Raw genomic sequence first — 16,841 nt, forward strand, 5'->3', positions numbered from 1 at the left:
TTTCTTTCAAATAAATAAATAAAAATAAATATTTCTTAAAAAATTTTTATTTATTTATTTGAGAGCAACAGACACAGAGAGAAAGACAGATAGAGGGAGAGAGAGAATGGCCGTGCCAGGGCTTCCAGCCTCTGCAAACGAACTCCAGACGCGTGTGCCCCCTTGTGCATCTGGCTAACGTGGGACCTGGGGAACCGAGCCTCGAACCGGGGTCCTTAGGCTTCACAGGCAAGCGCTTAACCGCTAAGCCATCTCTCCAGCCCGTAAAAATAAATGTTCATATGTATGTGGGTGATGAATGTGTATACTGGTACTCACACGCTCATGTATTTTGACTGCCTTGTGTGCACATGTGTGTGGGAGCCAGAGAACAATGTGGGTGTCATCCTCAGGAATGTTATCTACCTATTATACACACACACACACACACACACACACACACACACACATTATTTGAGAGCAATAGACAGACACAGAGAGAGAAAGAGGCAGAGAGAGAGAGAATGTGCACACCAGGGTCTCCAGCCAGTGCAAACAAACTCCAGATGCGTGCGCCCCCTTGTGCATCTGGCTAACATGGGTCCTGGGGACTGGAGCCTTGAACCGGGGTCCTTAGGCCTGATAAGACGTACACATGTGGGCAATGGTGGTACCCAGCCTAGGTGGGTAACCAATAGCTTTTTTTTTTTTTGGTTTTTCAAGTTAGGATCTTGCTCTAATCTAGGTCATATCCTCCTACTTCTGCCTCCTGAGTGCTGGGATTAAAGATGTGTGCCACCATGCCCAGCTACCAATGGGTTTCTGATTGGCTGGGAGATCCACTCAGTGGAAAGGAACCCATAGCTAGAACTGGGAACCAAAGTCAGAATCCCAGGTAGACTAAGATGATGCTCTCCAACAAGAAACTCCCACTATTTTGTGGCCAAAAGAGAGGGTACATCCTTCAAAATCCTTCTAAATCAAGTACCCTTCGAAATCGTTCTAAATCAACAATTCATATTCCCTTTAAACCTAATTTGACCTCAGTTGCTGATGGAGAATCTGTTTTTCTTTTTCAGCAGGCAGTGAGAACCTAGGTCAACCAAAATCTATCAACAAGACAAGGAAAGGTAGCTGACCCCCTAGCATAGCAGCCAGGGCTCGGGTGAAACAACAGAGGAATTGGTGGGATGAGCAAGAGCGCTGCTTCCATGGCTAGCCTGACAACATGCGCCAGGGTGATGGAGACAGACACTGAGGGTACACAGAACACACCAAAGCAGAGATACAGAAGCTGCAGAGAGCTCAACGCCAAGGCAGACTTAAAACACACACTCACCACGGCTCAGGAAATCTGTGGAAGACGGGGTGGGAAGATTGCAAGAGCCACAGGGTGGAAGGGAATATCTAGAGGTATTTCCCGCTCCTCCAATGACTGACTGATGCCGTCACAACTCATAACCTACAACCCCAGGGCGAACACCAGCAATCCCACTGAGGAGGGCTCTCGGAGGAAAGGGGACAGCAAGGAAGGAAATGATGGTACCAACATGTGATGTGTCCATACACAGTTTCTACTTAATTTAAAAAAAAGATCAAGCCCAGATTATTTACATGGACTCAAGTTATTGCTCTTTAAATTACTTTCTTGTTTAAAATTTTTATTTTATTTATTATTCGTTTATTAAAAGTTACAAAGGAGCAATGGGTAGAGAGGATTCTGGGAAAATCACATCATCAGCATATAGATATTGAATCCCTGTGGCTATGCCTTGTAAAAATAGATCAACAAGGATAGAAGAATAAAAATTACACAGATGAGCTGGAGAGATGGCTTAGCTTGGTTAAGGTGTTTGCCTGCAAAGCCAAAGGCTTCAGGTTCAATTCCCTAGGACTCACGTAAGCCATATGTACAAGGTGTGCACACGTCTCGTTTGTTTGCAGTGGCTGAAGGCCCTGGTATGCCCATTCTCTCTCTCTCTCCCTGTGTCTTTTTCTCTCTCAAATAAATAAATAACAAAATATATTTTTAAAAAATTACACAGATAAGCTGGGTATTGTGGCACACACCTTTAAAATCCAAACACTTGGGAGGCAGAGGTAGGAGGATCGCCATGAGTTCAAGGCCAGCATAGAGCTACAGAGTGAGACCCTGGCTCAAAAAAAAACACAAAAAAAAAACCCACAAAAAAACCAGGGCTGGAGGGATGGCTTAGTGGTTAAGGTGCTTGCTTGCTTTTTAAATTACTTTCTTGCAAAGCCAAAGGACCTAGGTTCGATTCCCCAGGACTCACGAGAGTCAGCTGCACAAGGTAGTGGTGTATGCATCTGAAGTTCATTTGCAGTGGCTGGAGGCCCTGGTGCGCTCATTCTCTCTCTCTCTCTCTCTCTCTCTCTCTCTCTCTGTGTGTGTCTCAAATAAATAAAAAAGTAATAAATAAACAAATTACACCCCACAAATCTCATGATAGGTGGGTAAGAACAAATCATCAACAACTTCAACACCTCTCCAGTACTAGGGACCGTGTTGGTGGAAGACAGGTATGGATGGGCTCTGCTGACTTGTAGAATCAGAAAACGCCAGGATTCTTCCAAAGTGCTCACTGAAGACAGGGAGTTTTGTAGGTTCCTATGTGTGGGTGAGTGTATGTCTACTTCAGGAAGCGTAGAACATTCTGGACAGTATGGATCTCATGAATTCTCAAAACAGGCAACATGAACTCCTTTTCTAGACAAAACCCTATGCAAGAAGCTGTGGGACTGGAATCTAAACTGAGCAGGATAGAGAATACAGGGGGAGGTCAAAGTCTCCATAAAATGGTGGGAGGAAACTGCGAGGAAATTCTCAAAGAAAATCATGTTTTTATCAGTTCAAAACTACAAGAGAAAAAAAGTTACATGAGCTATATCCCAAGCTCAAAGAAAGACTTAAAAAAAAAAAAAAAGCAAAAACTTTTTGGCTTGGAGGGATGGCTTAGCAGTTAAGGTGTTTGCCTGCAAAGTTGAAAGACCCAGGTTCAATTCCCCAGGACCCACGTAAGCCAGATGCACGAGGTTGTGCATGCATCTGGAGTTCATTTGCATTGGCTGGAGGCCCTAGCACACTCATTCTCTCTACCTGCCTCTTTCTCCCCAACCCCCATAAATAAAATCAAATAAAATTAAAAACAAACTTTTTCTTAAAGGCCATAGATTTACAAATAATTAATGCATGAAGAGGAGGCAACCATTACAGGGAACAAAGGTAGACCTTCTTCATTCCCTGCTTTGTAGATTGCTTTTGCCTTTTAACTTACAAACAAAAGAAAGAGCTGCAATATTAATGAGGCTAGATGAAAAAATACATAGTTCTGAATTTGAAGTAGTCATACTGATTCATCATATAGTGTAGTCCTCAACTTCTTCCACAGAAAAAGCTTAGAAAAAAAAGTTGCCTATCAGAGATAGAGGCTTCTTGTTCCCAAGTTGTGGTTTCTAAAAGCTGTTTTTCATTCCAAGTAATCTGACTTTTCTGAAGAAATGGCTGATTGCAGATTGGAGTCAAGAATAACTTTTCAGCTGGGCGTGGTGGAGCATGACTTTAATCCCAGCACTCTGGAGGCAGAGGTAGGTGGATTGCCGTGAGTGTGAGGCCATCCTGAGACTCCATAGTTAATTCCAGGTCAGCCTGGACTAAAGTGAGACCTTTAAAAACCAAATAAATAAATAAATAATAATTTTCATGCAAGAAATCAAGGACCAGCAGGGCATGTTTATGCATATCCTGAACCCCAGGACTTGGGAGATGGACATAGAAGGATTAAGAGTTCAAGGTCACCCTTAGCTACCTAGTGAGTTTGAGGCTAGCCTTGGCTACGTGAAAAATTTTCTCAAAAAACAGGAAGGAAGAAGAAAAGAGCAACCTGTCAGAGAGTATTTGTTTTATCAAAAGAATTCAGAAGGGCCAGAGAGGTGGCTTAACGGTTAAGGGGTTTGCCTATGTAGCCAAAGGACCCAGGTTCGATTCCCCAGGACCCACGTCCAGATGCACAAGGGTCACATGCATCTGGGGTTCGTTTGCAGTGGCTGGAGGCCCTGGCATGCCCATTTTCTCTCTCCGTGTGTGTCTGTCTCTCTTCTAGCTCTCTCTCTCTGCTTGCAAATAAATAAATACATTTAAAAAAAGGACTCACAAGGCCCCTTGAATTATATTCATAGGCTAAAGGTAAATAATTTAAGCTTTAACAAGGATTAAAGCAGCAATGAGCTAACATGCATCAAATATGTTTAAATCTGTAACTAATAATTATGCTAAATAAAATCTCACTAATCATTGTCTTGGTAAGTATGAAAGAAGATCTTAGTTCACGTTTTCTTTAGAGACAACAGCTTAAGATAACTAAGTAGCAAATTAAAAGTTTCTCCTTAGAGAAATATCCCAAGTCATGGTAATGAATCTTGCCAGAAAAGAAATCAGGTATATATTTTTCATCTTTTGGCTTACCTATCATGACCTTTTCAAGCTTCATTTTCTCCAACAAAAACTACATGAAAGGCATAGGTTTTCTCTGAAGTACTGCCATTCACGGCGCAGTGATGGCCAATAAAAATAAAACGTGATGAGCTGAGAACCTCCTTCGTGTAGACAAGCTGACAGAAAGCTGGGAAAAGCTGCATTGCATGCAATTCCATAGGAAAGAGAGAAGTCATCAGGAGATAAACAACAGTGGACACTGCAAGCCTTAAATTTGGCCAGTTAGGCCAAATGAACCAACGGGTGCAATAGTGTCATGTCTGTTATGGAAGGAACCAACCTCACTCTAATTGGACTGAAGGCCCACTCCACAGGAGGAAATGCATGCCTGGTACTGAAAACCTATGACTAGAGAAGTCATGAGCCCTGGTGTCTGGCTAAATGTATATACTATGCTCACCAAACTGCCTGGTAAGCACTTCTCTTAATGTTCATACCCATGTATTAATGCTGCTCTCACTTTTGGTTAGAGAACCTTCTCTTTTCAGAAGAGCATGGAGGGTCACAAGTGCATACGCAGGTGTGCGCGTGCATGCGCGTGCACACACTCCCCCCACATTACATAGACATAGGAAAAAAGGAAAGATAAAAATCTAAAATGCTGAAGCTCCTAGAGAAAATATTATAAGATATAGACATAGGTAAGACGTTTTTAAATTTAAAATTTTTTATTTATTTATTAGAGACAGAGAAAGGGAGAGAGAGAGAGAACAGGCTCGCCAGGGCCTCTACCCACTGCAAACAAACTCCAGACACGTCACCTTGAGCATCTGTCTTATGTGGGACCTGGAGAATTGAACCTGGGTCCTTAGACTTAACAGGTAAGTATCTTAATGGCTAAGCCATCTCTCCAGCCAGGTGAGAAGTTTTTGAATAAGACTTCAATAGCATAGAAATAATCCCAAGAATTGACAGATGAGATTATGTGAAATTAAAAGGCTTATGTACAGCAAAGGAAGCTACCAGCATAGTGAACAGAACAACCTACAAAATGCTAGAAAATCTTTGCTGGCTATGTTTCAGACAGGGCGCTAATGTCTAGAATGTATAGAGAATTATAATATGAAACACCAAAGATCCTTTCCAATCAACAAGTGGGTTAATAAACTGGATAGTTCTGAAAATCAGAAACACAAATGGCCAACCAATACTTTAAAAAATGTCCAACATCTGGGCTGGAGAGATGGCTTAGCGATTAAGGAGCTTGCCTGCAAAGCTAAAGAACCCTGGTTTGATTCCCCAGGACCCACATAAGCCAGATGCACAAGGTGGCGCATGCGTCTGGAATTTGTTTGCAGTGGCTAAAGGTCCTGGCATGCCCATTCTCTCCTTCTCCCTTCTCTCTATTTGCCTCTTTCTCTCAAATAAATAAATAAATAAATAAATAAATACATTTTTTAAATGTCCAGCATCTTTCGCCATCAGGGAAATGTAAATTAAAATGACTTCATCTCATCCCACTCAGAGTGGCTACCATCAAGAAAGCAAATGCTGGCAATTATGTGGGGAAGGAACCTTTATTCATTGCTAATAACTGTAAAATAGTATAGCTACTCTACACACACATGCGCGTGCACACACACACACACACACACACACACGACTTATTTATTTATTTTGGATTTTCAAGGTAGGGTCTCGCTATAGTCTAGACTGACCTGGAATTTGCTATGTAGTTTCTGGGTGGCCTTGAATTCACGGCAATGGTCCTACCTCTGCCTCCCAAATTCTGGGACTAAAGGTGTGTGCCACCACATCTGCTAGCTCAGCTACTGTGGAAAATAGTATGATGGTTTCTTAAAAAGCAGAAAATAAAACTATCATATGATCCAGCTATACCATCCCGGGCATATGTTCAAAGTACTTGATTGTCTACCACCGTGATACTTATACATCCGTGCTCATTGCTATTCTACTCACAGTAGCTAGAAAATGGAATCAGACCAGATGTCCAACAACAGGTGAATGGACAATTAAAATGCAGTACATATACACAAAGGAATTTGACTCAGCCATCAAGGAAGATGAAATTATAAAATTTTGTAGGAAAATGGGAGGACCTAGAAGCTATTGCATTAAGTGAGGTTACCCAGACTCAGGAAGACTCTTTCCTATTTGGATCCTAGCTTTTGATTTCTAGAGATGGGTACTTACGTGGGTCTGAGTATGGATATAGGTTATGAGACTAGAAAGAGCATGGAAGGAGAAAAAGCGGTTTGAAAGAAGGGGGTGGAGACAGTAATGGGATACACGAGGCATAAGGGGACCATGCAAGGAGACTGGCGGCGGAAGGGCACCAGCAAGGGAGGGTCATAAAGAGATGGGAGAATGGGGTGAGGGAGCAGTACCAATTAGAACAAAGTGTGTTTGAAAATATCACAATAATACTAGAAACTTTTCAGTGCCAGGGACAGGATACCTTCCAGTGAGTTGTTAGCCAGGGAAGTCCCTGATGCCCCCCAAATATTTCAGGCCCTTGCTGAGGCTCTTGGTTTCCAACCAAGAATAGATGCTAAGGCCCTACTGCTGAAGACTCCACATGCTTGGGCTGCAAGGTCACTGAGAAATCCTGCTGGAGCTGAGCTGAAAACCTCCTCCATGTAGACCAGCTGACAGAAAGCTGGAAAAAGCTGCGCTGCATGCAGCTCCATGGGAGAGAGAGAAGCTATCAGTGGAGATAAACAACAGTGGACACTGCAAGCCTTAAGTTTGGCCAGCCAGGTCAAGTAAGCCAACTGGTGCAACAGTGGCACGTCTGCTATGCAAGAAACCAGCCACTCTCTAATTGGACTGGAGGCTCACTCCACGGGAGGGAATACATGCCTGATACTGAAAAACCTATGATGGGGGAAGTCATGAGCCCTAGGGCTGTAATGCCTACTGGTGTCTGGCTAAATGAATATATTACGCTTACCAAACTGCCTGGTAAATACCTTTCTTAGTGTTCATATACATATATTAATGCTATTCTCACTTTTTGTTAGAGAAGCTTCTCCTTTCAGATTATAGTGACCTCTGGGATGACTTAAAAGGCACCATAGTGCTGAGAAGTGACAGAGGAGCGCTTAGCACTAAAGCATCTCTATCACACCTTCCAAGGTTCAGGATCCATTGCGGAAGAGCTAGCGGAAAGAATGTAGCAGCCAAAGGAAGGATAGGACTTCTTACAATGCACTCTTCCAGGCACAAAATGGCCTGGATATCCATGACCTCACAGTGCCTGGAGCTACATACATAACGCCAGTATAATAGAAAGAAAAGATGATGACATCAAAATAAAAGAGAGACTAATTGAGGGAGAGAAGATATGATGGAGAGTGGAGTTGTGAAGGGGAAGGTGGGAATTATCGTGGTTTATTGTTTATAATTATTGAAGTAGTAATAAAAAAGAAAGCAATACAATGAAATCGATTTTGCTAATTTAAAATTAAGCAAATAAAATAGAGGTGACAAGATAGACATTTTAACTTAAACAAAATAAAAGAGATATTTTTAGGGAAACATTTCAAAATCTATGGCAAAATATGTTTTTTTTTTTTCTTTTCCCCCTCAAAGCCTCATAGAAGACAGCCTGTTTCATCATGGTCACATTTTTTGTTGTTGTTGTTGTTTGCTTGATTTTTTTTTTGTTGTTGTTGCTCTTTTGTTTTTTTGAGGTTCTTGCTCTAGCTCAGGCTGACCTGGAATTCACAATGTACTCTCAGGATGTGCTCAAACTCACAGCTATCCTCCTACCTCTGCTTCCTGAGTGCTGGGATTAAAGTTCGTTTGCAGTGGCTGGAAGCCCTGGCGCGCCCATTCCATCTGCCCCTCTCTCTCTCTCTCTCTCTCTCTCTCTGCCTCTCTCTGTCACTCTCAAATAAATAAGAATGAAAAAAAATTAAAAATATTTTATTTATTTATTTGAGAGAAAGAGGCAGAGAGAGAGAATGGGCATACCGGAGTCTCCAGCCACTGCAAATAAACTCCAGACTCATGCGTCCCTTGTGCATCTGGCTTACGTGGGTCCATCTCCAGCCCTTTTGCTGTTGTTGTTGTTTGTTTTTTGAGGTAGCATTTCACTCTAGTCCAGGCTGACCTGGAATTCACTATATAGTCTCAGGGTGGCCTCGAACTTACGGTGATCCTCCTACCTCTGCCTCCCGAATGCTGGGATTAAAGGCGTGTGCCATCACGCCGACCAAACTTCTCATTTCCGTTGATCTGTGTACGTTCCCTTGTCTTAGCCCGTCATATCCCTGGTGGCTTTCCCAGCAGAGTGATTTCCTCAGGTTGCCAGGGCCCTGTGTCTCCACTCCTTGTTTACACACTGTAACCCTACTCCTCCTAAAAGGAGTCTCTGGAAATGTTCTCTTCAAAGAAGTCAATGAACCCAATCTTGTCTAACCGGTACCTTCAACCAGTATTTCTATTATTCATTTTAAAACTATTCACTACATTCTTTCAGTTATTTTTAAAAATAAAAACTTCATATTTACAGTCTTCTATACCTGGGAGGGATAGCAGACTTTTCCTGGTGTTGAGGTCAGCCACCTCAGAGTGACACAAGCTTGGAGAAATTGTTCTGCCTGGCAGTGTTTGGTAAGGGAGTTACGGTAAATCATAACCCACTTTTAGAATAGGCATTCTTCTCTAAGGCAAAGAGAACAATGGCTTGAAGAAGGGTAGTTAGAAATGAGCCTGGGGCTGGAGAGATGGCTCAGCAGTTAAGCGCTTGCCTGTGACGCCTAAGGACCCCGGTTCGAGGCTCGGTTCCCCAGGTCCCACGTTAGCCAGATGCACAAGGGGGCGCACGCGTCTGGAGATTGTTTGCAGTGGCTGGAGGCCCTTGCGTGCCCATTCTCTCTCTATCTTCTTCTTCCTCTCTCTGTTTCAAATAAATAAATAAAAATGTACAAAAAAATTAAAAAAAGAAGAAGAAGAAATGATCCTGAAGTCAAGGAAGCCCTGCCTGATGGAAACCTTGCTGAATTGAGAGGAAAGCCATTCATGGCCAAGTTTCTCTAGACGCCACTGATCTCTATTCAGCTCCTTAGTGAGTTTGGAGTTGACAGTGAAAGAAAAAAAAAATTGTTCAACACAGGACAATAACAAAATGTCAGAGGGCAGATGCCTTAGCAGTTAGGGCGCTTGCCTGTGAAGCCTAAGCACCCTCATTCAATTTCCCAGAACCCACATAAGCCAGATGCACAAAGGGGCACATGCGTATGGAGTTCATTTGCTGTGGCTGGAGGCCCTGGTGTGCCCATTCTGTCTGTGTCTCTCTTCTCCCTATCTCTTGCTTATCTCTGCTTGCAAACAAATAAATAAATAAAACTATTTTAAAACGGAAAAAAACAGGGCTGGAGAGATGGCTTAGCGGTTAAGCGCTTGCCTGTGAAGCCTAAGGACCCCGGTTCGAGGCTCGGTTCCCCAGGTCCCACGTTAGCCAGATGCACAAGGGGGCACACGCGTCTGGAGTTCGTTTGCAGAGGCTGGAAGCCCTAGCGCGCCCATTCTCTCTCTCTCCCTCTATCTGTCTTTCTCCCTGTGTCTGTCGCTTTCAAATAAATAAATAAAAATTAAAAAAACGAAAAAAACAGGTTTGAGCAGATGGTTAGTAAGTGATAAATCAGCGTCTTGCAGTCCTTCCTGGAGAGGGGAAGGTTGCTGGGAAGTCTTAGTAAGTATTTAGATTTCTGGTTTCATCTTTCACCTATCCGGTGCTGTGAAGTAAGTCTCTAATGTCATGTGCTGTCAGTGAAATTCTGTTACCCGTTCATGTTCATGGTATTGAAAAAAGGTTCTACTGGTATCTAACCTGGAGCAAAACAGACCAAGAAGAGAGAAGGCCACTGGCAGGGACTGGGAATTATGGTTTGGACAGATGAATCAGGAAAATGCCATCTCTGGACAAATCAACAGATAAGTGACAGGAGAAAGGGGAGGTGGTAAATGGGTTGAGGGGATCTTATCTTACTGGCATATTAAAAATCCAAAGCCAGGCGTGGTGGCGCACGCCTTTAATCCCAGCACTCAGGAGGCAGAGGTAGGAGGATTGTCATGAGTTCGAGGCCACCCTGAGACTCCACAGTGAATTCCAGGTCAGCCTGGGCTAGAGTGAGACCCTACCTTGAAAAAACAAAAACCAAAATAATAATAATAATAATAATAATAAAATAAATAAAGGGCATTTCAAGGCACATGTAGACCAACTAGGAAGGATACCTCTGCAATATACATTTTATTTTACCTTCAGCTTAAATATTCCTTAGCACATTATTTATCTATTCAGTTACTATGGCAGAGAGCATTTATAAACCTCTGGTATACAGAGATGAACATGATGACGACTGCCCTCAGTATCTTAGCCATGTAGGTGACCTTGAATGTAATAGAGCAGCCTGTGTTGGAGTAGAGGCAGCCTCCCATTTCTTAGGAGAAAAGGTAAAAGCAGCATTAAAAAAGCAGCTTGGGGCTGGAGGAAAGGCTTAGCAGTTAAGGCACTTGCCTGCAAAGCCAAAGGACCCAGGTTTGATTCCCCAGGACCCATGTTAGCCAGATGCACAAGGAGGTACAAGCATCTGGAATTTGTTTGCAGTGGTTGGAGACCCTGGCGAGACCATTCTCTTTCTCTCTCTCTCTCTCCCTCTTTCTCTGTCAAATAAATAAATAATTTAAAATTGTTTTCTAAAAAGAAGCAGTCTGCCAGAAAGGATGGTGTACAACCGTAATGCCATCACTTAGGAAACTGGGGCAGGAGTTTGAGGCCAGCCAGGGCTACATAGTGAGATTCTGGAAATACAAGTAAGCAAGGGGGGGGGGGGAGAGGGGAAGGGAGAGAGAGAGAGAAGGAGAGAAGGAGGAAGAGGGAGAGAGAGGTTTATCTTTAAGCAGAACTACAAGAAATGTGAAAGCCTAATGTTATGATTTACTTTGCACACGTAATTTGAGTTTCCTCGTCAGTGACTTAGCCACTTTATATGGGTTTCAGACTTTTTTTAAAAAATCTTTTCCCAGGAAATCATAGGGCTAGGAACATATTTCATGTGCAATGACATATCAAACAGCTAGCTGGTGGGTGTTCCACATTCGGTGAGGAAAAGTCCCTCACCTGGGGTTTGGAAAATTCACGGACAGTCCCTCTCTCACTGTCTGCCACGAAACAACTTTGCACCAAGCCACTCTGCTCACTAGAAGACACAGCCCGGAAGGTCGCAGGAGGACTGGCGGGGCGAGGGCTGCTGTCTCGGGGGACAGTGCCATCGGCTTTGGTACCAGGCAGGAGACAGGGAACTTTCTCAGTACACGCGGTAGGATGTGTGACAGTCATGACAGGCGCATAAGGGGAAACTTTTATGCCTGTGGTGTGGAGTGGGGAATTAGAGGCAGGCGCACCACGGTATCCCTTTTCCTGTACTTCTGCTATCCCAGTTCCCCACAGGAGGAGTTAGTGCCTGCGTGCAGAAATGGGGTTCATATGGGAAGTGCACCGCGGGTAGGCACACCGGCGAGTTACCCCTCCACACATCCGCAGGAGGGAGGGAAAGGGAGCCGTACGCATTCTCTTCCATTGTATAATCAGGATGCACCTACGCAAGGCTCCGCTACTGAAACAATCCTCTCCTGGTGTCACCTCAAGTCTCGTCAGAAACAGGACTGGAACTTTGCGCGCAATGACCCACCCTTATCTATAATCCAAGCCTTCGTACATCAGCCCACCGCTGCATTTCTCATGTCTCTGCCCAGATCTCCTCCATGGTCTGTAAACGCAGGAGGTGACCACAGGACACGAGGTTCCGCAGCCTCAGTCCACTCAGGTTCCGGGCACCTCTCCCTCCTCGGGTGCAATGAAAATAGACGGGTCTTGGCTCTTCCCAGTGAAGGGGGTTAGGACCAGGGGGTCCTCCTGCAGCCCTCCAGTGAACCCCCAGTCGCAGGCTTTCCTGGAGGAAGGAGGCGAGGGTCCCAGCGCCTCTGGCAGAGCCCACCAACGCACGCCACCGGGCCTGGGTGGGTGGGTAGGGGGTTGGTACACCCGAGATGCAGCAGGGTGGTCCCCGAAGCATCCGGGGCAGGGCAGTGAGGGAAGGAAGGAGGGTCTGTTGGTCCCCAGAGGTCAACTGTGAACGGATCCCGGGGCTCCCGGGCGTCAGGGTTCTGAGAATCGCACAAGTGGCCACCGGAGCGCAGCGCGGGCGGGCGGCGGGCGTCTTACCTGGCCGGGCTGGCTGGTGTAGTTGAAGGAGTAGACGTTCTCGGTGCTGAGGCTCACCACGCCGCTGTAGACGCGGTCGAAGTCGGCGCCCCGGGCTGGGTCGCGGCGGGGCGCAGCGGGCCGGGATGGGGACGGCGCAGGGCGCCGGGGAGCCGCGGCCCGCAGGAGCCAGGGCAGCGCGCCTAGCAGCGCGAGCCACCCGCAGCCCCGCATGGTGGGCACCGAGGTGTGTGTGTGTGGGGGGGGGGCGTGGGGGACTCAGCTTTTTCCCCTTGCGGAGAGCACCCCGTCCACCCCGAAACGATCCTTCCAGCCCGGGCTGGGCGCCCCTCCGCCGAGTGCCCTCCGTGCGCGCGCGCGCTGGATGGAGAGCTCACATTCTGCGGGGGTCTTCCAGGAGGTTCAAGGCTGCGGAGCAGGGGTGCGGAGGAGAGGTGGGGCGGGGGCGCATAGCCAAGGACCCCCGCCCCCGCCTCCACTTACCCAGACTTCCACTTACCCGATCGTTTCCCTCCCACCCCCTCGGCCTCAACAGAACAACAAAAAGACATTAAAAAATAAATTACAAGTCTAGGGGAAAAGAAAAAAAAAATCTACCCCACCAGCCATCGAGGAGGAAATAGAGAAAAACCTTCTCACATAAACGTGCACGCTGGCTGCGGGCAGGCAAATAGAAAGCTAAGAGCCCGTACCCCAGAAGAAGGAACACCCCGCTCCCCGTTCGCTTTTCCAGTTGCTACCTGCAGAGGGGCAGGTGGGAAGGATTGGCCCTAGCCGCTTGGCCTGATTTAACGGAAGCCCTTCTCAGACACCTGGTCTATTTCCTTATTATTCCTGTTCTCCAAGGAGAGGCTGGCGTCATCTGCCCCTCGCCATATGGGAATGTATGTAAATATGTACAGTTACATAAAAGGAAAAGAAAAAGAATAGATGCGGCAAAGAGGACAGTTTCCAGCTCTGCCTGGAGGTCTGGTTCCAGAAATTGTCAGAGGATTTAGAGTTACCACATTTATAAGGAAGACATATTTTTTTCACCCCACTCTCTTGCCGCCTGTATCCCTGCTGTGAGTTCGAGATTCTGGGAGAATTCTCGGGATTCAAAATTGCTTTTATGTTTGTGGATTTGAGGGGTTTTTCCTTTCTTCTTTTTTCTTTCCTTCCTTCCCTCCTTCCTTCCCTCCCTCCCTCCCTCCTTCCTTCTTTCTTTTTTTTTTCTTGGTAGAGTCTCACTTTAGCCCAGGCTGACCTGGACTTCACTATGTAGTCTCAGGGTGGCCTCGAATTTATGGCCATCCTCCTACCTCTGCCTCCCAAGTGCTGGGATTAAAGGTGTGCACCACCACACCAAAGGCCCCCTTTCTTTCTATTTTAGTTGAAATAAAGCCCCTCCTTATGGAGTACAGGCTGGCTCCAAACTCACTCCCTAGGGCTGGGATCTCAGGGGTGTACTGCTCTACCCTGGAAAGACCAAGGCTTTTGAGAAACAGCACAATAGTGTGAGCCAGGATTTGAATGACTTTAAATTACTGTATTGAAAATGTTTACTTCTCTTTTCAGAGTTTAATGAAATTTAATAAACTTGAATTTATAAAGACCTTTGAGGCTAGCTGGGGTAGTCATTGAAGCAGTCTCTAGAAATGACAAGTCATGGAGTCCTACTTGCACTTTTTGAGACACTAAGAACTGGGTCTTTCACAATGCAACATATTCTGTGGGCGCCAAATATCGTATTACTACAAAGACACTTCGTGGTTTTTTCTGAAATCTGCCTTTCTTCCACGCGCTTTTACGAGCTCTGCCCTGTGGAGCCATAGGCATGAAGGGAATTCTTCCCCATGACAGCCTTGCAGGTATTTGAAGGGCACTGTGATCCTTCTTTCAAGGTTTTATCCTAACTTTAAGCCTGGAATTCGATGCAACTAGAAGAGATCCTTTTTCATAACATGAAATTGGTACTCAAAATAAAATATTTAAAATTGTTGTAAGTTTTCAATGTAAATTTTAATTGTTTTAAAGCACCTATCGTGAGATCTATACCAGAAATCTGAATTATATATTGTACACGACTCTAGCCCTTACCCATTAGTGACTTTAGATAATTGAAAGTCTCATAATCTCAGCTTATAATAAGGTTAAAAGGGGGAAGGGGGTACTTTAAAGCATATTTAATAGTGCAAAATTCCAAACGGTCATTTTATTCTTGGTTTGATTTAGCCTATTAAAAATGCAGGAAAAAAAAGTATATTTAAAAGTTTAAAGTGTGGTGAAGTAATATTATAGCAAGACTGCCAGCTTCATAGCTAGAAAATAAAATAGGCTCCACCAGGCAGCCATTTTTAATACCAACAATGCCTAAAATATCTCTGAGAGACAATATATAGATGGACGTTGATAATAGAAGCTAACCTGTACCATCCTCAGCTATTAACTCAGGAAGCCAACCTGTGATGTTGGCAGCGAGTGGTCCAGGACGCCAAACCCTAACCTTGTCAGCATGCCCTGCGGAAGGTTAGGGAGCGGTCAAGGAGTCAGCTTTGCTGTGCTTTGAGAGAGACCAGGAATGCTTTTCTTTTTTAAAAAATATTTTATTTATTTATTTGAGAGAGAGAGAGAGAGAGAGAGAGAGAGAGAGAGAGAGGGAGAAGGAGAAGAGGTTATTAGAGAGAGAGAGTTAGAGAGAGAGAGAATGGACAGGCCAGGGCCTCCAGCCACTGCAAATGATCTCCAGAAGTGTGCTGCCCCTTGTGAGTCCTGGGGAATCCAACGCTGGTCCTTAGGCCTCTCCGGCAAATGCCTTAACTGCTAAGCCATTTCCTCATCCCTATTTTCTTACTTATAATTTTTTAATGAGAGAGAGAGGGAGAGGAAATGAATTGGCATGCCAGGGTCTCAGTCACTGCAATCGGACTCCAGACACTTGCACCACCTAGTGGGCATGTGTGACTTTGCGCTTGCCTTACCTTTGTGCGGCTGGTTTACTGGGATCTGGAGAGAGATGGAACCTGGGTCCGTAGGCTTGCAGGCAAGCGCCTTAACCGCTGAGCCATCCCTCCAGCCCCAGGAAAGCTTTTCAAATCACAGAGTGCATTGCTTGTAGCCTGTCTTCACCTTCCTTATAACAAGATCTAATCAGAGCCTATACAAAACCTTCCCCCTGCCCCCATAAGCATCCTCACTTCCCCATTGACCTTTGAACCTCTGCCCTTATTTGGATTAGATGAATCATTTATTACAGCAAGCTCTAGACAGCCTTTGTTTATGTTTATTTGTGTAATTCTCATTCATTTTCCTCAGTTTCCTCGAAGAGTCCACAGGTAATTATTTGTAGTGTCTGCCATTATGGACACGACATTTTATTTATTTATTTATTTATTTATTTATTTATTTATTTATTTATTTATTTATTTATTTGAGAGTGACAGACACAGAGAGAAAGACAGATAGAGGGAGAGAGAGAGAATGGGCATGCCAGGGCCTCCAGCCTCTGCAAACGAACTCCAGACGCGTGCGCCCCCTTGTGCATCTGGCTAACGTGGGACCTGGGGAACCGAGCCTCGAACTGGGTGGACACGACATTTTTACCAGGTGTGGCACTTTCCGAAGCCCCACACGCCTGAGTATGCACTGGTGCAAGTCAGGCTGGCATGGTCTCAGACTGCTTTTTTTTTTCCTTGGTGCTGAGGATCCAACCGAGGGTCTTGCACACATGATCTTTCAGTGAGCACACTCACAAAACTCTTCTATCTTTGCCTTTGAATTATTTGGCTAACTAACCTTACCTTGTTACCATTATTTAGTATCTTGTTGGAGTCAAATCAAATCATCTTCTCCCCCCTTCCTTCATTCCTTTCATTCTTTCTTTCTTTCCTTCCTTAATTCCTTCCTTCCTTTCTTCCTTCCTTCCTTCCTTCCTTCCTTCCTCCCTCCCTCCCTCCCTCCCTTCCTTCCTTCCTTCCTTCCGCTGCCCCGATGCAAGGGGGAAATTTTTTTTTGACTTATTTAACTATGAGAGAGAAAGTGAGAAATTGACAAGAGAAAAGGACCTGTTCAGGGAATGGGCCCAGGAGGTGACCAAAAGACACCAGCGCCCCCAAATGTCTAGGGCTTGCCTGCATCCCAGAGGTTCGAACTGGGGTCCATGGACTTCAGAAT

The 16,841-nt window shown here is 45.1% G+C and overlaps 1 protein-coding gene across 3 annotated transcripts in view; it reads right to left on the reverse strand.

Moving 5' to 3' along the window:
* The window catches only part of Sidt1 (SID1 transmembrane family member 1), a 136,152-nt gene extending 123,250 nt beyond the window's left edge, over window positions 1-12,902 (reverse strand). For all 3 annotated transcript variants that reach the window (XM_045148086.1, XM_045148087.1, XM_045148085.1), the window contains exon 1: window positions 12,690-12,902. In XM_045148086.1, the coding sequence (XP_045004021.1) occupies window positions 12,690-12,902 (213 nt within the window). The remainder of the gene's footprint in view (window positions 1-12,689) is intronic.
* Window positions 12,903-16,841: the final 3,939 nt, after the last annotated feature.

The sequence above is a fragment of the Jaculus jaculus genome, chromosome 4 (assembly GCF_020740685.1).
Source record: "Jaculus jaculus isolate mJacJac1 chromosome 4, mJacJac1.mat.Y.cur, whole genome shotgun sequence".
Classification (NCBI taxonomy): domain Eukaryota; kingdom Metazoa; phylum Chordata; class Mammalia; order Rodentia; family Dipodidae; genus Jaculus; species Jaculus jaculus.